Source organism: Brachyistius frenatus, unplaced genomic scaffold, assembly GCF_029030835.1.
Source record: "Brachyistius frenatus isolate BFR_SWC_R1_liver_20210118 unplaced genomic scaffold, ASM2903083v1 Contig_38, whole genome shotgun sequence".
NCBI classification, from domain to species: domain Eukaryota; kingdom Metazoa; phylum Chordata; class Actinopteri; family Embiotocidae; genus Brachyistius; species Brachyistius frenatus.
Window position 1 is genome coordinate 936,797 of NW_027210637.1, and position 21,247 is coordinate 958,043.

The 21,247-nt window shown below is 45.4% G+C and overlaps 1 protein-coding gene across 4 annotated transcripts in view; it reads right to left on the reverse strand.

Annotated features, from left to right (window-relative positions):
* Positions 1–3,187: 3,187 nt before the first annotated feature.
* rapgef2b (Rap guanine nucleotide exchange factor 2b) overlaps positions 3,188–21,247 on the reverse strand; it is a 106,860-nt gene continuing 88,800 nt past the window's right edge. Inside the window, exons 5-24 of one of the 4 annotated variants that reach the window (XR_011311033.1) lie at positions 19,961–20,119; positions 19,499–19,651; positions 18,638–18,802; positions 18,168–18,275; positions 17,856–18,059; positions 16,087–16,195; positions 15,650–15,926; positions 14,565–14,722; positions 13,602–13,842; positions 12,934–13,317; positions 12,635–12,846; positions 12,178–12,301; positions 11,649–11,672; positions 10,314–10,537; positions 9,662–9,829; positions 8,855–9,004; positions 7,184–7,385; positions 6,552–7,081; positions 5,186–5,616; positions 3,188–3,631 (exon numbers count right to left, since the gene is read on the reverse strand). Coding sequence is in view for 2 of the 4 variants with exons in the window: in XM_069701731.1 (XP_069557832.1) it covers positions 3,606–3,631; positions 5,326–5,616; positions 6,552–7,081; positions 7,184–7,385; positions 8,855–9,004; positions 9,662–9,829; positions 10,314–10,537; positions 11,649–11,672; positions 12,178–12,301; positions 12,635–12,846; positions 12,934–13,317; positions 13,602–13,842; positions 14,565–14,722; positions 15,650–15,926; positions 16,075–16,195; positions 17,856–18,059; positions 18,168–18,275; positions 18,638–18,802; positions 19,499–19,651; positions 19,961–20,119 (3,921 nt within the window). In the remaining 2 variants the exon portion in view is untranslated. Of the gene's footprint in view, positions 3,632–5,185; positions 5,617–6,551; positions 7,082–7,183; positions 7,386–8,854; positions 9,005–9,661; positions 9,830–10,313; positions 10,538–11,648; positions 11,673–12,177; positions 12,302–12,634; positions 12,847–12,933; positions 13,318–13,601; positions 13,843–14,564; positions 14,723–15,649; positions 15,927–16,074; positions 16,196–17,855; positions 18,060–18,167; positions 18,276–18,637; positions 18,803–19,498; positions 19,652–19,960; positions 20,120–21,247 lie in introns of all 4 variants that reach the window. The other 3 variants (XR_011311032.1, XM_069701732.1, XM_069701731.1) reach the window with 3 other exon arrangements.

Genomic DNA, 21,247 nt, shown 5'->3' on the forward strand with positions numbered 1-21,247 from the left:
AATAACAACAGCAGCACCAGTCTCCAAAACGCCGGCTGGAGTTTGACACCGTTTCATTTCTCTTATTACGGCGACGTGGGTTGGAATTTTCCCAGAAAATTAAACAGTGAGTGTAAGAAACAAATGAGAAATGAAATAAATCAGTAAAAAAAAAAAAAAAAAAAGAAAGAAAAGAAAAGAGCGCTGGGGCTCGCGCTACTCTCACAAGATAACAAGACAATACAAAACAAGTAAACAAAAGCAAGGTGGAGGCTTCAATATCTCTGTTTTTTATTAATTCTGACACACTGCGGTCAGATAGAAAAGTATGAGCGTTACACTTTTCAAGTTGCTCCCATGACTTGTGCAAACACTAGACGGTATCTGGGGCGAGGGGAAGAAAAAAAAAATAAAATAACGTCCGAAAAAGAAAATAAGTGAACTGAAAAAAAAAAAAAAAAAAAGAAGAAAAACATCGAAAATGAATAAGTGCATTTAAACCTAGGTGTTGATTCTTTATGCAGTATTTATTGATTCCCAGCTTCATATAAACTGGATGTTGAGGCATAAACATAGTACATTTGAACAAAAATATAACCAATATTTACAATTATTGTATTAAAAATACAAAAACAACTGATACATACTCCACCGATTGTCTTTTTAAAAGACATACAGGTCAAAGTAGTACAAGAAAGAATGAAGAAAAAAGAAGGTCATCACCAGCTAAATGTACATTTCTCACTGACATCACACATCAAACGGAGTAGCAGTTCTACCTACTACACTTATCGTTACGCTTGTACATTTTTGTGCAACTTTTTGTTTTTCGAAAGAGGACTCGGCCCGCTAATATGCACATTATCTTCAGAGTTGAATGAAAGTGAATGATGCATGTTCACCACTGTATTACAAACAAATTATTAACAATCTATCTGCAGCCATTAAAAAAAAAAAAAAAAAAAAAAAAAATTACAATAACAACAACAGCAACAAAAAAAAAAAGAAACCCAAGAAAGTTTTATTAGTGTGTAGTCACAGAACACGGAGGAAAACACTGCACTCATTCGGCTGTTTCCTCAGTCTGTAGTTTCCGAGACTGATCAATGTGATCAGTGCGACTCAGCGATAGAAGAAAACAAAACAAAAACAAAGTTACTTTTCACAACTGGCTTTTTTTTTTTCTCAAATCGTTCTGATTGGCAGCCTTGGAAAAAAAAAAAAAAAAAAAAGAAGGTTCTTCATGTGTCAACTTCCCCACCGGAGTCAAAAGATTAAAAAAAAAAAGAAAATCAGTCACTTCTGTTGATGGGGGAGATTTGGTGGGGGGATAAAAAAAACAACGAGATGCGGGCGTTTTTTTTTTTTTCGGATATACACGCAGCATCCGCCGAGCTGACGTCTGTAACAGGCGATAAAGAGTTTCTGAGGATGAATCGAGGAGCGCGACAGCAGAGGGAGGGACGCGCGTAGACGGGGGAGAAAAAAACAAAACACGGCGGCCGCAGTCTCACGAGTCTGAAGCCCCCCCCCCCCCAAAAAAAAAAAAAAATAAAAAAAAAAATAAACAGAAAGAAGACTTCATCTTGTACTGAGTCTTAATATGTTTAAAAAAAAAAAAAAAAAAAAAAAGTCAGGGGAAGTATCTTGAATAAGGCATTTCATTCCACTATTGCTTGATTCAAGAGCGCTCTTGAAACAAGGTGATTCGCGTCGGGGAACACAACCATGTCGGAGAAACGTATGCAATCATGGCATCATAAGGCGCTTTGGACATTCACGAGATGTGGCGTATATGTTCAGGTTGTGTGTGGGAGGGGGGAAAAAAAAAAAAAAAATAGCCAAATCTGAATTAGTGGGTACTTTTATTTTGAAGGGAAGTTTGTGTAACTTTTATTTTGAAGGGGAAGTATGTGTTTTATAAGACTCTGTACAAGATTAAGGAGTAGAAAGGTTGGTGGATGGAGGTTACACAAAACGCTTGGCAGATTCTGGGGAAACCTGCCGACGTTCTTCCGACCCCTTCGCCGGTCTTGCGATCCCGTCCTTTCAAAATAAAAGCAGAGCGCGAGGCAGCATGTTTTTTTTTTTCTGCGCACGTACACTCGGACGCGCCGCGGAGGTGGACGGCGACGGGAGTCTCGCGTGGTTTTCGAGCGGGCGGGCGGTCGATCGACCTCTGTGCCCCCCCCCCCCCCCCCCCGATATCGGCATCGCGACGGTACGCTCGAAACGGATGGTGAAGAGACTCGAGGTGGCGGCGACGGTCCGATATGGTTCGGTCCGACCCTGAACATCCAAAGGCCCGAAAAAAAAAACCCCCAAAAAAACCATCCGGTAACATCTAGGATTGTGCTGAAAGTGCTAGTTATAAAAAAAAAAAAAAAGAAGAAAGAATTAAACTGTGTTTCTCTGCGTGTTTGTGTGCATGCTGGTTCTCTCCACTAAGCTCCTCCTCCTCCTCCTCTTCCTCCTCCTCCTCCTCTTCCTCCAACCAACGAGTGATAACTTTTCCACGTGAACATGAGATAATACTGGATTCAGAGTTCATAAAAACAGTCGACGACATGGCGGGTGGTTTTTTTTTTTTTTTTTTCGGTCCCGAGAAACGACGGGAGTTGACCCCCCCCCCCCTCCGAGTGCAATCAATCAAGCGAAAAAAGAAACAAAATCAAATAAAAAAAAATAATAAAAAAAACAAAGGAAAAGAAATCTGGTGGGAAGTTGAAAATGAAAGAGTCAAGTCGACCGCCGTTTTTTTTTTTTTTTTTTTCCATCTCCGTCTTCAACTGTGAGTCTGTTTTGTTTTTATTTGTTCTCTCTGTGTGTGTGTGTGTGTGTGTGTGTGTGTGTGTGTGTGTGTGTGTGTGTGTGTGTGTGTGTGTGTGTGTGTGTGTGTGTGTTTTCTTTTTTTAGAAAGTAGAAAATGAGAAAGTGCAGATGAAGCTCAACACGTCATGATGCTGTTGTGTTAACAGGTGGGCGGGGGAGGTGGAGGTGGAGGTGGAGGTGATGGGGTTCCTTTTAGGGGTGACGTCGCCGTCTTAAAGGAGCCGGTCCTCTCGTCGTCTCTAACGGCGACGTCGATGTGGTTCTCTGTGTGTGTGTGTGTGTGTGTGTGTGTGTGTGTGTGTGTGTGTGTGTGTGTGTGTGTGTGCGCGGCCAGGTCGATTCCCATTCCCGGCGCCAGTTCGGTTTCTGTAGTCTCTTTTCTTTTCCAAAGTGCCAGGCATATTCGTCATCGTCTTTGACCTTTCTCTCCGTCTCTTTCTTCACAGTATTTTTTCTTTCTATTTTTTTTTTTTTTCTTTTCTTTTTTTGCATGCAGGGTCATTCAACCCCCCATGATGCTTTAAGGCAGGGGAGGGAGACGAGCAGAGAGAGGGGGAGGGGAGGGGGGGGGGGGGGTCCACCGATTGTTTGGTGGGGGAGGGGGGGCGGCCGAGTGGAAGAGGCAGGCACGTACGTTAACTGATGATGAGTCTATTGGTCTGTCTCTGGAGTTTTTTTTTTTTTTTTCCGTTTTTAGTCCCACCCCGCCCCGAAACCCAGGGGGGCCGCTTCAAGTTACTGCAAAAAAAAACAAACAAAAAAACAACAAAAAAGACGTCCGCCGTCGTCCCCCCTCAGACCGCCGACACCTGTTCGTCCTCTGTGGACAGAAAAAAGGACAAAGACGGTCAGAATGGAGGAAGTGCGATTTAAAAAAATAAAAAAAATCATTTAAATGAATGAAACTAATAAAATTGCAGATTTTTAAAAAAAAATTTCTACCAAAAACATGCCGTCATTTTTCAGATTGATCTCAAACTTCGTCTGTTTAACTGTTAAACTGTTACTTAGTCACTTTTATGCTCCTTTAATGGAACGTTTTCGACGTATTTACGCTTAAGGAAGGGCTCAACTTTAATATTTGCTACGATATCGTTTCGGATCATTATTAATAATCTGACAATAACCGAACCTGCTTTATTACAAATGTGCAAAACAGATTGATACGATGACGTATTTCTCACTGTGACAATTCACTTCGATCAAGTTTCAAGTGTTATTTGTAACAGTAGCAGGCTGGTAGGTGGAAAAACATTGTTACGGGGTACGTATTGGAAAACGTTAGGGAATATTTGTATTAATATTGTGCCGCATGCTCCTAAAATATTCCCACAAATACATTTTTGTATTTACTATTTTTACTTGAAGCACTTTCCTGCACTTGAACTACCGCGCCTTTAAAATGAATATTGCCTATTTTACATTTGAACTCTATTTGTGTTTAATTTGATGGGTTTTATCCGTTTCTTACGCATCTCATTTCTTTTCTACATTATGAAATGTTCCTTTATATCCGTTTTTAGGTGAAACGCTGCGTGTAAAATTCTCTTTGAGCTGCATTTCTGGTGCTATAGATAATAAAGTTTATTCTTATTATTATATTATTATTTTTTTTTACTGCGTAACGTCTGTGACTGGACAGCAGATGAAAATGAGCATGTTGGCCAGCTGTGGTGCTTTTTTTTTTTTTTTTTTTTTTGGGACCGCAGCACAACTTCTCCTTTCACTCTTATTTTACTTACTTACGCAACACTTCTTCACATTAATCCACGTTTCAGTTTTTTTTTCCCAGAAAACACCAGACATCTAAAACGCTACAAGATTCATCCAGAGTCGGTGCAGGCGAGTCGGGTGCGTGCTGGTGGTGCAGGAAGGATGGAGGTGCATGTTTTTTTTTCAGGCATCGAGTTTTGATTGCATGGGTGAGAGGAGGTCGCTACCGGCACTGTGTCTGCTTGATGGATGCTGTGTGACACAGTGTGTGAGTGAGAGAGAGAGAGAGAGAGAGAGAGAGAGAGAGAGAGAGATTGAGCGAGTGAGAGCGTGTGGTGGCAGATAGGAAGTGAGTGAGTGTCTGATCCAACCGGGATGACTCATGCATGATGACACATTGCGGGTTAAAAGGTGAAGGTCCCACTCCAAATGAACTATTCCCAGTTCATAAATACTTTCTCCGCTGGTGGTTTTGTGATTTGGAGCGGGACCCGGGTCCCGCTGGTGCTGGTGGGAGAGAGGGGGGAGGGGGGGGGGGCGGTGCGTGTTTCCCTGTTCACATGCAGGTTCACCGGAGTGGAAGAGTAGGGTGAGTGGGGGTGGGGGTGGCGTGGGGGTGGGGGAGGGGGGGGGCACAACCTGATAAATTAGTTTTTTTTACCTGCCTCGGGGGGGAGGGGGGGAGGAGGGGCCCTGCCTGTTAACCCCCCTTGCACACACACGCTCACGGTCGGGGAGTCTCGGGTGTGTGCTGCACCACTGGCTTCCTCAGAGGGACAAGTTTGGAAGACAAGGACTCACCCTCCTCTTCCTCCTCGGGCTCGTGGTCCTCGGCCGGCGAGCGCCCGCGGTGGACGCCGCCCGCCCGCTGCTTGGCCCCCTGGTGGGCCTGGTGGGAGTCGGGCGACTGCGTGACCATGCGCGAGCGCTGCAGCGCCGTGGTGTAGTCCGGCGGCCGGCGGCCCGAGTGGGCGGGCGCGGGGGCGGGGGCGGGCTGCGGCGGGTGCTGCCCCTCGGCGAGGTCGGAGATGGTCAGGGCGGTGTAGCCGGGGGGGGTCGGGGGGGGCTCGCGGTAGCGGCCCTCTTTCCGACCTGCGGGGACAACGAAAGAGGAGGGGAAAAAAAAACAACAAAAAAAAACGGTGAAGACAAATTTATGGAGAAGACGTCGGAGGTTTTTTTGGAGCATTTTTCAAAGACAGAAAACAAATGAAAAACAATAAAAGGAAACGAGAGAGTGGAGAGATGACATCTGTGATGTTGCATCATTACAAGGTCAATACCTTAAACTGCTTAAACGGTACCACGTTGCTGCATTTTTAAAGGAGGAGTTCCGACATTTTTTTTTTTGGGAGCTACGCTTAAATTTGCCTGCTTGACAAGAGTTACATTAAAAGGGAATTACCAATTACCAAAGTGTCTTAGCAACTTAATGAAGGAATTAGCAACTTCATGAGCAACTGGGAAGAGGGAAAGTTCTGACCTCCGAGTGGGAGACGTCTGAACGGCCGTCGAACGGGGAATTTCCCACTTGGAAAGTTTGAGGTTTTTGAGAGATCCGAGAAGTCGGTCTGACGTCACTCCACGTTTGTGGTGAAAGTTATATATATATATATATATATATATATTTATACTCGCTCAGCGCAAAAATAAGTCACTTCGCGGTTAACTTGGGTCTAATAAGACCACAGTGTTGTTGCCGTTAGTTTGCTGGCTGTTTTAAACGTTATCTGGTAATAACAACATGTAGATAATGTAGAGCACCAAATAATAATGACTCCCTTTCGACCCCGTGAAGGATGACGAGGTTGTTTGTCACGCTTTCAACTGGGAAGTCGGAGGATATCAAAACGGAACTTTCCCACTTTTCCGCCAGCTCCCTGAACGCACCGCATCATACCTGACGAATGAACACTTTGTTTTCGTCTGCATATTTTATTTACGTTTTTTAAATATTTTATGCCGAAACAAATATACCTTGACCAACTGCAATTGAAGCAACATCACGGTGAACAGCAATCACTCACGAACGAGGCCTTTACCCCCAGCAGTGATGGGCGACGGCGACGGCCGGCCGAGATGCTTCGCCTCCTCCGACCCGGTGGATGTGATGCTACTTGTTTCCGGGTCGGCGTTCACGTCCTTCCCCCCCCTCCTCTTGATGGTGCCGGTGTCTCCCTCGGAGTCCTCCCCCCAGTACGCCGCCGAGGACGAGGAGGAGCTGGCGGACGCCCAGCTCCCCCGGGCCTGCGCCGCCCACAGCGCGGCGGGACCCCCGAGCAAGGCCTCCGGCCCCCCCGGAGGGAGCCCTCCGATGCCGCCTCCGCCCCCGCCCCCGCCGAAGGCCAGCGTCTCCCAGCTGCGTCCCTGCTGCATGGTCTGGATGTTGTCGTGGGAACCGGAGGAGCAGGAGGTCCAGGAGCCGCGGCCGCTGTCGGCGGCGTCGAGGGAAACCCGGTCGCCCTGATCCTGAGTCAGCTCCTCTGAACTGGGCGAGGAGAGGACCGTAGGGCAGCCGGCGTAAATGCCCCGACAGTCCTGCATCGACGAATACGACCTGAGATACGATTAAAAGAAGAAAAAAAACAACAAGAGGAATGACTTCACCTCACCTCGGAAACAACGCAGATTGTCTATGGGACTTTCTGAGTGGTCCTACCCCAGACTGTACTGGTCCGGGTCGGTGGTGGCTCTTCGCTCCAGCCGTGGACCTCCGATGTGAGAATCCCCGACTCCCCCAGAGTGACGGAGTCGCCTCTCCTCCTGGGCCATGTCGAAGGAGGAGTTACTGACGAGACTGGAGCGAGAGGAGATCTCGCTGTGGCCGGAGTCCGAGTAGGCGTCTCCCATCCTGTTGTAACCTGGAGGCGAGAGGAAGGTACGTTTATGTAGGAAACCGTGAAACTCTGATTATGGGTGATTTAACTCTTCATTTATAGACGCTTACGTTTTCACTGGACGTCATTTGAACGTCGGCAAAGATGTCAAACTAACGTCTCTTGGACGTGTCTGTGCCCGGTGGGTTGTATCAAAAATCCTCTCTTAATTCACATTCGTCTCTTTCGTTCTAAAATAAGGCACCCCGCTCAATACTGCCAATATATTTGTAAAGCGCCATTTTCCAAGTCAGCCAACCGACCGGCTCTTCGGTGGACGGGCGCATCAAATTTTTGCTGAAGCAGCAGTTGGCAGCAACCTTCTGCATTTCAACACAATGATGAAGAGAGTGGAATCATTTTGTGGGGAATCGCATGAGAAAGTCTGGGAAAGCATGGGGATATCTGTGCTGCTGACTGATGATACATGTAAGTACATTTTCTAGATATAAGCTTCTGTCATTAAGGCATTCTACTGCGAGTTTCACAGCATAGTGGTCATAATTCACAGCTATGATCGGCAGAAATCAACCAGAATATTTAAGCGCAATTTTTCAAGGAAGCAAGAAGTCAAGAGGAGGTGGGTAGGAATATTGCAAATGTCAGAATTAGAAACTACTGGGTGACATAACAGTAAAAAGGACGACGCACCGACCCACGGGAGGGCCTTCAGATGTGCAGCTTACATAAAAAAATTAAATAAAATAATGAACTGTAGCTCCGTATTCAGAACTGCAGCGGCCACATTGGTGAGTCTGGTGTGTTTCAGACAGAGCCATGCAGTAGTAAAGTAGACAATTTTGGATTTATAGATTTTTAAAACTGTATATTATCATTTTTGAGGGGAGTTTTTTTTCCAGGGAACATGAGCTCATTAAAGTGATCCATTTCGTTTTGTTTCTAACAAACACCACCGGACTGGTATCGGTTCACCTGCAGCTGAAAGAGGCTTCCCAGGGGAACGTGTGTTCCTCGCTCTGAGGCCACCTCTCAGCCTCGGTGCCGTGAATAGTACAAACATGTCACACTGTATGTACTGGAACTGGGTGGGAAAATTGGTGACCGCAGTGTGACTTCAAGTTCGGGTTAATTATTGCCTTTTTCTGTGAACTCAACCACTAATAATTAGCGGATGTTGTAGTAAGAATACAGAAGCTCTTTGTAGAAACATATTCCTGCAACGTACCGCATATTGAGGTAAAGTGGCACCAAACGTCCAGTAAAATGACCGGGTTTGGAATTACGTCGAAACGCAGTCGATGTGGGAGGAAATAAATAGTACAAAATAAAACAATAAGACACTCTCTTTGCAATAATATGAACCATATTGCAGTACGCGTTGGCGGCCACCAGGCGGCATGTGTGGCACGTCGTGACGGAGCGAAGGAGCCTGGAGAGTGGTGTCAGAGGAAGGGAGGAATGGAGGAAGGGAGGAGGGGGGATTATTGGCTTACCCTTCTTGGGTGAGCTCTGTGGGGAGGTGGGAGGGGAGGAGAGCTGGGAGGAGGCGTTGGACACGGTGTCCTCTGGCTGCCTCCGGTGCCGGTCGCTGCCCTCCTCCGACAGAGACAGGATCTTCTTCAGAGACTGGGGGGAACTGGTGCCTGTGAACATTTGCAAGATGATGAACAGAAATTAACATGAGGAACGCAGCCTGCCGCGCCCCCCCCACCCTCACCCCCCAACCCACCACCCCCGAGGGAGATGGGGATGCTAAGCTGCATTGTCTGGGATTTTATTTTTTTAGGAGGGGGTGGAGGGGTATTTGCATATGTTGCTAGGCGACCTCTAGGTGGCAGCAGAGAAGCTAGTTCGGCTATTGTCTGCAAATAACAGGATGAGGAAGAGAAAACCAATGGCGGCAGGCAGATATCCACTTATAGGACTCTATTTTATGTTTGAACTGTGTTTTGTTTAATTGTTCTATGCTGTGATTAATTTTATGCATTTGATTTGTTCTTATGCATTTTGTTTCCTTTCTATATTTCTAAATGTTCCTTTATATGTGAAACACCGCATGTCATTTTCTTGCTGTAAAGCACTTTATTATTACTATTACGGTAACGGTAGCTTTGAATTACAGGGTTTTTACCTTAAATACTCAAAGAATGGTTACATGCAGCATACTTTTTTATTAAAAAGATTTCCCATACAATTACCTTTAAAAAGTTCCTATTTCCTGTCATTTTGAAATACCACGAAACTGACAAGTGTTAAAACATATCTGAAGTACCTGCTGTTGTGTTTAATCTTTGTCTTACCAAATGGCGGCAGATCCTTGACTGGCACTTTCTTTCGCGATGGGTAGAGGGCCACCGAAGGGACCTGGAGGGCCTGGTTTCCTTTGGCTAACTGGCCCCTTTGTTGGCTGGCAGCTCTGGACACCACTGGAGAGGTGTCGGGTCGTTTCCCACCGGCGTTCTTGGGCACTGAGTGGTGTGGAGAAGGACTTGGTGAGATTTTTTTCAATAGCAAGTTCAGAAACGTATCGAAAAAAAAACAAAACAGAAAGGAAGGAAATTTGCTGCCTAGTTTAAAAGGGAAACAGGTGTCGGGACTGTTGCGTTGTGATTTTCGTCGAACCGCCGCTCCCAGAGCATTAACAGCAAGCGAGCTCCGGCATTTACAAACGGGAAAACTGGCCCTGAGCAGCTCAGTCATTTTCATTCTTTTGCCAACAAGAGTCCTTGAGCATCTGCCTCTGGGGCTGCGAGTCCTGGGAACGTCTGCGCGTCTCGGGAGAAACGCGCGCACACACGAGATAAACAACTCGAGAAATATTCCCACGTCAAACGCCGTCTCCGCGCCGGGAGACGCGACAGAACGGGGTTCAGTCCCCTCCGTCAGGACGCTCGTTTCCCCGAGAACTCTTCCCATCTTTTGACGCATCCGCGCGTTAAAACTCAAACTCACGTGTGCTGATGGAGGGCTCGCACTGCATCGACAGCGTCTGCAGACTCTCCTCGTTGGTTTCCAGGCTGAGGTTGGACAGGTACTGCTTGACCTTCCTCGCCATCTGGGCGTCCTCGTAAAGCTTTTTGGCGTTCAGGAAGGAGCTGCGTCGCACCCGCTTCTTGTGCCCGCCCGTCTGGGTGACGTCGAGCACGGCCGCGTTGGCGCTGCCCTGACTCAGAGACCTGGCACGCCAGATTGGCAACACACAAAGACCCACAAAGGGATAGAAAGAGGGGCGGGGGAGGGAGGAGGGGAGGGGGAGACACTCGTGAATACAAAGTAAAACTGCATATTAAACATACTGAGGTGGCGAGGCGGGGAACTCGGTGTTTTAAACTCTGGGACATGCAGAGAGCAGCTTTAGAGATTCCTCTCAACTCCAAAACATTCCAGACATTCCCGAGAGAGGAGGAGGGAAGGGGGGGGGGTTGTAAGTCAAACAACATGGGAGGAGAAAAAGAGTAGTGGAGTGCTCAGTCATAGTTTACATTTCTGTGGCTTGAGTCAGAGCTGCTGGTAGTGGTAATAGTAGTAGTAGTAGTAGTAGTAGAAAAAGCTTCTTTTTTTTTTCTTTCTTTCTCATGGTCTGGGACAAACAACACCCGACAATCACCTCTAGTGATGAGTAGTCACAGTCAGAGGAAAGACATTTCGGACATTTTCGAGCAATTACAACTTCAGTATCTTGTAATTACAACCGAGCCGCTCAGCGAAAATGATTTTCAGCTAAAATGAACGGTAACGCGCTTCGGTATGTTTCCCATTAAATGTTCGGTATGCACAACGATGTGCTTGTTGGACCACAAGAATGTAAAGCATGCTAAAAAAAAAAAAATACCAGAATCTCCGGCTATTTGGAGGTTTGATAAGCAGCCATAAAAAATAAGAAAAAAAAAAAAAAAACCTCAAAGATAAAAGGAAAACAGGTCAAACTCCGAACCCGAAGCTGCATGCAGTTTGTTGTAAAATGACAAATCACAAAAGTCATGTTTGCTAATACGAGGCCGGTTTCATTTTCGATGACCTACGTGTTTAATCGATAAGCACAAAGGTGATGTTTATAGGATGTAGAATAGTCCAGAGTAGCCTCGCGTTAGCAACGGTGACCTTTGCTTAATTGATTATCCTTAAGGTTAGTGTTAGGTGGTGTTAGTGGGAGGATTCAACTCAAACCGGTTAATGGAAAAAACATTTGCCAGTTGAAAAGAAGAAAAAAAAGCACGCAAAACCGGCAGGAAAAAAAAAGGGGGCTCCATGGTGCAAGGAGGGGGCAAAGGGGATCACCAAACTTACCCTAAACTTCTCCATTTCTTCTTCCTAGAGGGTGAGGGTTGCCAGGAACAGAGAAGCACGGGGGGAGGAGGCGTGAAGGGTGGATGAGAAAAAGAGAGGAGATAAAAGCTTAGGACAGAGAAAGACCACCAAAGATCACCAAAGAGAAGCAATTTCACCAAAAGAGACCCCACATGAACGTCAGCAGAAAAAAAAAAAGGAAAAATCAAACGGTAACAACTCCACTAAAGAAGAGACACGATTAGACACGGACACACTTTCACAGAAGCACCGAGCACATGTTACGCCAACGACGTGGACAGGGGAAAAAAAAAGAAAACAGTTGCCGAAGGAAGCAGTTGCCAAAAAGGGAACAGCTGCTTGAAGGGGAAAAAGCGTGAATGCGGAAATCGTACTGAATCTATGTGAACCGGCTAAACCACCGCAGAGCTGGTTAGTCAGTGGAGAGCTGACTTTTTTCCTACAGGGAGGGCGAAGGGTGCGTCAATCGTTCGAAATCTGGCTTTAAGAGCCGTGAAGGCGTCCTGACCTGGTTCGGAACATGAGGGCCGGGTCCATGTTGACGGACGCCATGCGGCCCACGTGGCGGATTTCTTTGGCGATCATCCTCAGCTTCTCAAAGTTCACCAAGCCGTCCACTTTAGAGTCATTGCCTGAAAAATAAAGAAACAAAAAAGAAAAAAAAAAACAGAAGAAAAAAAGGTGAGCACAAGCGGCAAAATTAAAACTTAAAAACTGTCAAATGAGTATCTGCATTTTTATGAGTAATTTAGGGTCAATACCAATAAAATCATCTGAAATAAACCTGCATAAAATGAGTCACGGCCTGGTTCAGGGTATATTTGTACTGCGAAACACACACAACTGACACATTTATTCCAGTTGCCGATTAAATGAATCACCTCTACAAAATAAAACCACATTAAAGTTGTGACTGGCTGTGAAATATATATTTTTTTAATACAGGCGCATTTCATGTCACGTACCTTCGTGTAGGAAGGTCAGGTCCTTCTTGATGACGGGGAACAGGGGGATGATTGGCGGCTGGAGGTTCTGATTGTTGAGGACGTTCCTGTACTTGGCCATATTCCTGGAGGGGTCGAAGAGGTCCTGCAGGTCGCCGAACAGCTTCTCGTACTTGCTCGGTAACTTCTCCCACGTCCCCCTGAGTCTGGAGACCGGAGCCAGGTTCAGACCGCTGTGGAGAGGAAGACACGGTTACCGTGGGAACGAAAAGGGGAAACGGTCCCCAACCCGTGCTTCACTGCTACACATTTCTTATCACCTGATGATGGCGAACATGGAGTTGAAGTTCTTGCACTCGCGGCAGTGCAGCGCGATCTTGATGAAGTGCTTGACGGTCTTCATGCGTTTGAGCTGATTGGGCTCCCGCGTCACCTCCGTGGCCACCCAGAAGGTCTCGTGGTTGATGGCCTCCTCGAAGCGCTTGAGGCTGGCGGAGCCGGTCTTGGAGCGCAGCTTGAACAGGTCGTCGATGTACTCGGTCGGCTCGATGGCGCAGAAGAGCTCGAAGGCTCGCATGGAGAGCTGCGTGGCCACCTCCACCGTGCTGAGCTGCAGCAGCGAGATCTGGCCCTCTCGCAAGAGGTCCTGGGCGTCCTCGTCCGAGCATAACGTCTCCGTCTCCATGTTGCTCTTTAGGTAGTATCTGAGGACAGAGGAGGAGCAATCAAGTCAATATCACAGACTGTATATAAAAGTGGACGCAGCTTTCCGGGTCTGAAAAATGAAGCCGATGCGGAGGTGCCTGAAGCTGCGATACCTCCGGGTGCCACTAGAGGTTAGGTAATCAATTAAACCTCATTTAGTTTTATATTTCCTTTATCGAAGCAGGTTGAGGTTTAAGATGGTTCCTGAACAAAAACACGAGGCTACAACATCGCGATTCACGTAAGGAAGAAGAAAATTAGGGAGGCGGTTGTTTGTCGTTACCTGCCGCTCAGCTGAATCCTGTCGGCCAGTTTGGAGAGCTGATCCGGTAACCGCCTCTGTTTGATGACGCCCTCCGGTGTGACGGACACCTCGCAGAGCGAGTAAGCCTCCGGCGCCGCGGTCAGGGCGAACTCCCTGATGGCCTGGGCCACCACCTCCTTAGCCGTCGTGTCCTTCCCGATCATGATGTAGCGGGACTGCTGGTCCGCCTTGAAGACTCGTAGCACCTGGTCCGACATATCTGGGGACCAAAAAAAAAAAAAATCACGTCAATAATCAGCAAATTGTTTCTCCTCTGAAATATGAGCCGTTTGAATCTCATAACCAAACCGAAAAAAATGTGGTGATTTTCTTTTTGCTTATTTGTGTTACAAGAGTCATTCAATATCTCCAAAAGTAAAATCACACCAGTGTATTTGTAAAGTCGCCCACAGACCTCATTTCCCATCATTGGTTCGTTCGGCATCAACCCAACAGATCATATGCATCTCCATGAAAACACCCATAGGACCCGTAGAAAATTGTAAGCGTCAGTAATCGGAGCGATAATGTGAGCTTTACTCGATTGGCTGAGACAAGCGTGAACGCCGATTAACTCTAGTTTATGTTACGTTTGCACATCACAGCGCAGCAGCTGATGAATGTTTAGTCTGATTTAGGAGCGACAAAGACGTGACTGTGCTGCCAGAGGGCGGGATCACGAGGAGACACGATACTCACTCATTACGGCAGGGACTGAAAAGGACACAAACAACATATGATGGACAGGAGTTAATGAAACACAGAGAGCATCTTTCATGGCTGCTAGGAGTCAAATAGTGGGGAGTGTCCCTTTTAATATCTCTGGTTGTATGAGGCCATCTGCCCCCCCCCCTCCCCCCTCCCACACACACACACAAACAAACAAAAAAAACAAATCGAATAATATCAGTGCCACATTAAATCCGCTGGTAAAATACACACCAGGCTGGTTGTTGAAGTCGAGGATGCGGTGGTGAGACTGCAGCAGGTCCGGGTTCGACGACGACAGGTTCCCGCTGACCGGCAGAGCCGGTGGGATCTGTTTGGACTGCTTCATCCCCACTATAATGTCGTCCTGCGATTGGCCCACGCAAACGTCGCTATGGAAACAAGAGGGAGAGAGAGAGAGCGGAGAGAGGAGGGGAGAGGAAAGGAGAGGAGGGTGAGATGGCAGTTCTGTCGTCAGCAGCCAGAGGGCGATGTTTATTTTGGCAAAGAGTTTGAAGGGCCGTGCAATCTATACAATATAATTCTGCACGAAATATGGCAAAGTTTTATATTTTATAAAAAAAAATATTTTACAGAAATGTCAAACTGGGATGTGGCGCTCGATCATGAGGATAACAAACTGAATGACACCTTCTTTCATTAGGAACTAAAGGTTCGAAAAACTCAGTGAAATCACCCATTTTTCAAGGTTTTGTAGACTTTTTCCTCCTCTATCATTAGAAAAACATAATTTTATATGTTAACATAATATAAGGCTTATTATTCTTCGGGGAAAACGAGCAGTGATGCTGCATCAGACAGCAGAAGCCACATATTTGATCACCGAGGTCCTCAAAACGTCATCTAGCAAACTACACCGATAACAAATTTCGATGCATCGAGATGTCTGATTCGGCTCGGCAGGTGATTGATTGATCACATTACACGTTCTATTTACATAAATTAATCAGAGCAGCGTTGTTATAATGACAGAAAAAAGGCAAAAAAAAGTTTGTACAAGTTGGAAAAAGCTGAGAGAAACAACCCCAATCACTCCCAATCAAGAGGCGACACAAGAAGATTAATCAATGTCTTTTTTCCCCTCTCTTATCCCTTTTGGGCTTCTTTTGATATGAAACAATCACAGAGCTGCTCCCTATAGTGAATAAACCTGCTGTGTGAGGTTTACTACCACCATCTAATAAGATTACAGTACATTCAAATTACAACTCTCCATCTTAAAATGCCAAAAATGGAAAGCTACCACGTGCATCTTAAACACCTGACTGCTGACTCGACATGCCGTCAGGTCTCCTTACTTGTATGGTTTCGGGGGCAGGATGCTGGTGAGCGTCTTGTCGAAGATCTTCTTCAGCTTGTTGCGTCCTCCCACCGAGTTGGTCTTGGCTTTCTTGCTGACCTTCTCCAGACCCATCACCTGCTCCACGTCCACCGCCAGGTCGGGGATCGAGTAGCGGCTCGCCTTCTTGATGTCCCCGATCTTCGGGAGGTGCGGCGCCCCGTTCTTCCGGTCGTGCTCCTCCTCGCCGTCCAAGTCGTGGTCCTGTTCGGGCCTCGTTAGCAGCTCTTTAAACACTTTAAGACGTGGAATAATGAGGTAAAAAAAAAAAGAAAAGAAAAGGATGAGCCATGTGCTTTGTACAACGGGAAAATCCCCGTCCGTGACTTTAAGTGTATTTTATTATGGCTTATCAATTACAGGAGAGAAAAGTTACATAAATACCTGGAGCCTTACCTAAAAGGTTTGTCTTCACAGTTATGGACAGGTGCGTGTTGTTCCTCAGAATCTCATTGGCTTTGTTGAGCTGGACATTTTCAAAATTCTGTCCATTGACCTCCAAGATCTGCAGAGAAGAAGAAGAGACAAATACTTACATACTAACACTCACTATTCTGAGTACGTAAGTGTCGAGTACAGAAAACATGCCGTGCACTGCAAGTACCAGGATAATGCACTGAAAACGCCCCCCCCCCCAAAAAAAAAAAAAACGTCGCCATCTTGGCTACGTAGAGGAAAAGGGCGTGGCCACCGTCTGAAAGAATTTTCCAACTAAAGCTGCAGCTGTTCCTCAACACTGAACAACAGCGTTTATTCTTCACTGCTGCTGCTGGACAGAAGAATCAGTGTGTTTGTTGAGTGTGTTAAACAGAGGGCACGAAAACATGTTGATTTCTGCGTAAAATAATGAAAAGCTGCAGATATTTTGGCAGGCGATGTGTTTTGATGTGATCTTTTTGTTTCAGAAGAGCAGAAATAATAATGTGAAAAGACTATCTTCTGGTCTTAAATCAGCGGTTGTTGCGTAATAACGCACCTAGATTAAGAATCCAACTGGTAAGCGGGCAGTAAACTCCACCATTAGAGGTATTTAATGACTTGTCTTGTCACCGCGTCGTGTCAAACTGCAGGTCACGTTATATCTGAGCGAGAACACTTTGAAACAAAGAAAACTATTGCATGTCTCTGAACTACATAACCGTACCGGTGAACCAAGAAGCCATAAACTACCGACCTCCTGCATGTTGGCATTTAGTCCAACACGGTTTTGACATTAACACGGGCAGCGTCATCATCCTTTTGCCTTTCCAGCTATTTGCATTTGAAAAGCAGCCTTCTTGGAAGCTTGGCACTTCCTGTTCGGGTGAAGAGGAAGTCACCTTTTAACCGCGATGTACGTACAGGTTTCGTCATCTGCTTAACTTCAGGATCAGTAGCGATTAGCGAGATGCGGAAGAGCTCACGGCTGGGAAAACTTCTGCCAACGGCTCGATGACAAAGCGAGAGAGTTTAATAACCGAAGCTCTGAAACGGTACGTCCCGACTGACTGAATGGTGGCGGTGACTGAAGTAATAAAAAAAAAAAAAAAAAAAAAAAAAAAAACCTGAAGGTGTGAAGGATGTGAGAGAGCGAACGCTTCCAAGGATGTCAGCTTCCTTTTTGTGTGTGTGTGTGTGTGTGTGGGAGGGGGGACAGCTGCAGGGGATGTTTGGAGTCAAGAGGGCTTAACTCGCATCCAGACACTCTAAAGATGGTTTCAAGGATTAAGGGGGACTTTGCTTAAAGCTCAGAGGACTGCAGAGTGTGAAAAATGGTTGAGAAGTCAGGTTGCGAGGGAGAAAGCGCCAACACGGGGCGCCCATAGCTAAACTGGCAACTTCAATTTTCTGAATTTTTCAAAAGAAACTCTTTCAATGCTAGTTTGAGCAAAATGTAAAAAAAAAAAAAATAATAATAATTCACAACAAAAGAAATTAGCTTCGACATGGAAAAAAAAAAAAGAAGAAGATCAGTTTCGAGCGCTAGTCTGTGCGACTGGAGTGAATTCTCTCCAAAGTTTTCTGCCTACAACAAATCAGAGTGTCTTCTGAGACTTTTGAATGAACCCAAAGGAAAAACGTGACAAAGCGTATATATATATAAAAAAAAGGACCGATGAAATGTCATTGAGCAAGATCCCGAACGTCGATTTCTGGCTGACGTCCAGGAGGAAGACTGATCCTACCTGATCTCCACGCTTAAGGCCGACCTCTGCCGCCTTGCTCCCCGCCTCCACCGCGTCGATGAAGATGCGGAAACCTTTCTCCTGACCTCCGAGGAGGCTGAAGGCCAGCGGAGAGTCTCTGGCCGGCTTGGTCAGCGTCACCAGCCGCGGCTTGGCTTTAGCAGCACACGCTATGTTTAACAGTCTGAGGTGCCCGCACATTTTCTGGAAAGAAAAAAACAAAACAACACAAACAGATGATATGAGTAAAGTGAATCATTTTTCTTTTGTCTTGCATGTGTGTAATCTCTCTGCTTTCGATGTCCCACTTACTTCTTTCTCCAGATTGTTTTCGAACTCCTCCAAAAAGTGAGTCATGGCAAGGTCACCCTCGAAGTCGTTGAAGTGATTGTTTACCCACAGCAAGACTACCCGTGTAACCTGGGGACATCGCATGATCAGACACAGGTCAACACGCGGCACACGCTGCACTTGACATCCCATCCAAAACGCTCGCGGGGAAACTGTATTGTATTGTACCTCATTGCTGCATGTCTGTAAATCTCTATTTTGTTTGGATTAGACGCTTTGTCTGACTTCCATTTGAACCGTTTCTGATTACAGCAGAAGTTCAAAGTCCAAGCTTGTTTCAGGATTTTATTCACCTCATCGACTTTGTCTGAAGCACGATTTGAAGTTTTTCATAACTGTGTAAACCAGAAGTTCCTAGGTTGCAAAATCTGCCTGCTTCAGGTGTGTTAAGACGGATACATAACAGATATAGAACATATATATATATATACCTTGTCCCTGAGACTGGGGTCGTGGAACCACTCCAGGAGCTTCTTGCCCACGACCATGGGGCTGGAGAGGAAGGTCCTGTAGGTCAACAGGAAGTCCTCGATGTAGGTGGGGTCCACCACCGAGTGCTCCTCCACCAGGTGCATGGTGAGACGCTCCGGTGTGCCCTGAGGTTTTAACAATAGCGGTGTTATTGGTTTGATTACAACCTTTCGCGCATAAAATTACAAGCCAGCACACGTTTCTTTGAATGTTACCAAGCAATTATGAGAAAGTAAATAAAGCTGTGGTTATCGTCATTTATATGCTAATGTCATCATTTGCTTTCATTTATCTCGTAGTGACAAAGTTGCTCTTAGAAACTCACAATCAGAGTATTTTCAGACCTCGGTCATGTGATTCAATCTGGGCCAGTTTATTACGTGTACGTAACATCAATGTGGGTAAGAGGTCAAAAGTCAGAGGCTCGGGTTGTTAATTAGGACAATGCTCCTTCTGCAAGGTTTTAGTCTACTTACTGGAAGTTTCTATGTTATACATTTTAGCATCGAGTCTGTAAATTGTTAGAAAGAAGACTGAAAAATAAGGATGCAACTATGTTTAACTGACCAATGAAATGAGGATTTTTACTGACTACACTATAAAAAAAAAAAACCAGAGCTTTTATATCTTAAGCCTTGAGATGGTTTGAAGAAAATGACTGTCCATATTATGCTGTACAACATGATATAATAAATATTTATTGCAAACGAACCCCATGGCTGTTTCTTTTTTATGCGTTTTTCTTTCAATTTAAGGTTGTTAAGCAGTTTTTCCACAACACTCGACTCCGATTTTAGGCCTTTTTATTAAGAATCTGTCACCTTGATGACGATGTGTCCTTTCCTGGTGCCGGTGCGGTCCAGTTCGCGGTGCTCCTTCACCATCACGATCTCTCCTTCCTCCTCAACCTTCTGCATGTTCTTCTCCACCTGGTTGAGGATGCAGCAGTAGTCCTGCTGGGCTATACACACGAACTAGACAAAAACAAGGTAGCACGTGTTAGAGACAGATTCAATCCAACTGAATAAAAAACCCAAAAAACATTTATTATACATGCTTAATGGCATTGCAGTGACGATTTTTTTTTTTTTATTTTTTTTTTTTTAATATGCTTGATATTTTGACCACTGGACCAAATTCGATCTGAGTAGAACTGATTTAAACGCATTTTATAAGTGCCCAATTGAAAGTTAAATACAACCGATAACAGCTGACTGGAGAAGAGATTGTGCGTAACAGATAAACTCAGACCAGCATAGAGGCGTTTCAAACAAGGATCCTACCTGGCAGTCGTCCACCTTGGTCTTCATGACACCTTTCATGTATTCCTTCTCCATGGTTGGCGACACCCCGAAACTGTTGCCCATGCACAGGATCTCCGTCCGGCTGTCGGGGTACGTCACCTCCACCGAGCCGTTCAGGATCACCGACCACGAGTCCAGCTGGAGCCCCGCCCAAAACACAAGACCACAGCGGTTAGATGTTTGAAGACAAAAAAAAAAAAAAAAGACATAAGAAATGCGTTCAAAATAAGAAGTTTAGGGATCCGATTAAGATTAGTCTAGTAATATTCACAACAGCTGGTGTCCCTTAATGAGTCAAAGTTATTTATCAAAAAGAAAAGCATATGCAGTGACTACGAGGGAGCCGCTGCACGAACAGATGGTTTCTTACTTTCCTCGGAGGGACAGAGCAATAGCAAGAGGCTGTTAGTGCTGGCCAACAAAACATGAATAAAGGAAGACGTTTCAATACATCCAGAGCATCAACACACATGTACAACCCCGTTTCGAGAAAAGTTGGGACGCTGCGTAAAATGTAAATAAAAACAGAACGCAATGATTTGAAAATCCTGTAAACCCATATTTAATTGGAAATAGAGCAAAGACAACATATCAACTGAGAAATATTACTGTTTTACGAAAAAAAATATGCTTATTTTGAATTGGATGCCAGCAACACGTCTCAAAAAAAGTTGGGACAGATGCATGTTTACCACTGTTTTATATCACTTCCTTTTTTTACAACACTTTGCAAATGTCTGGGAACTGAGGAGACCAGTTTCTGGAGTTTTGGAAGTGAAATGTTGTCCCACTCTTGCCCATTTGCAATTAAATATGGGTTTACGTGGCGTGTAAATCATTGCATTCTGTTTTTATTTACATTTTAACCAGCATCCCAACAGTTTTGGAAACCGGGTTGTTATACATGCTTGTTTGAAATTTAGAGAATAAAATTCTTTCATCCTTTTGAGGGTTTAAATAAGAAATATGGATGCTTTCAAGAATTCCTGAAAAGCTGACATTTTAGAGCTTCACATCTTTTATCCCGGCAGCAACAATAAACTCAATGAACCTTCAATTCTCTGTGACCCGACATTTACTGATGTGGCCAGGCCTCAAAGGCAATGCCTGCTCTTTATTGGTAGAGTGCATTATAGCAAGAAAAAAACCCAAATCATCTTCATTGAAACTTCATGTCGTGCCTTGACCACAGAGAGAAGAAAGAATAAGTGAGGCTGGCGTCGGGTGCCCGAGGGATCCCGGTGATAAGGGACGTTCACCATTCAG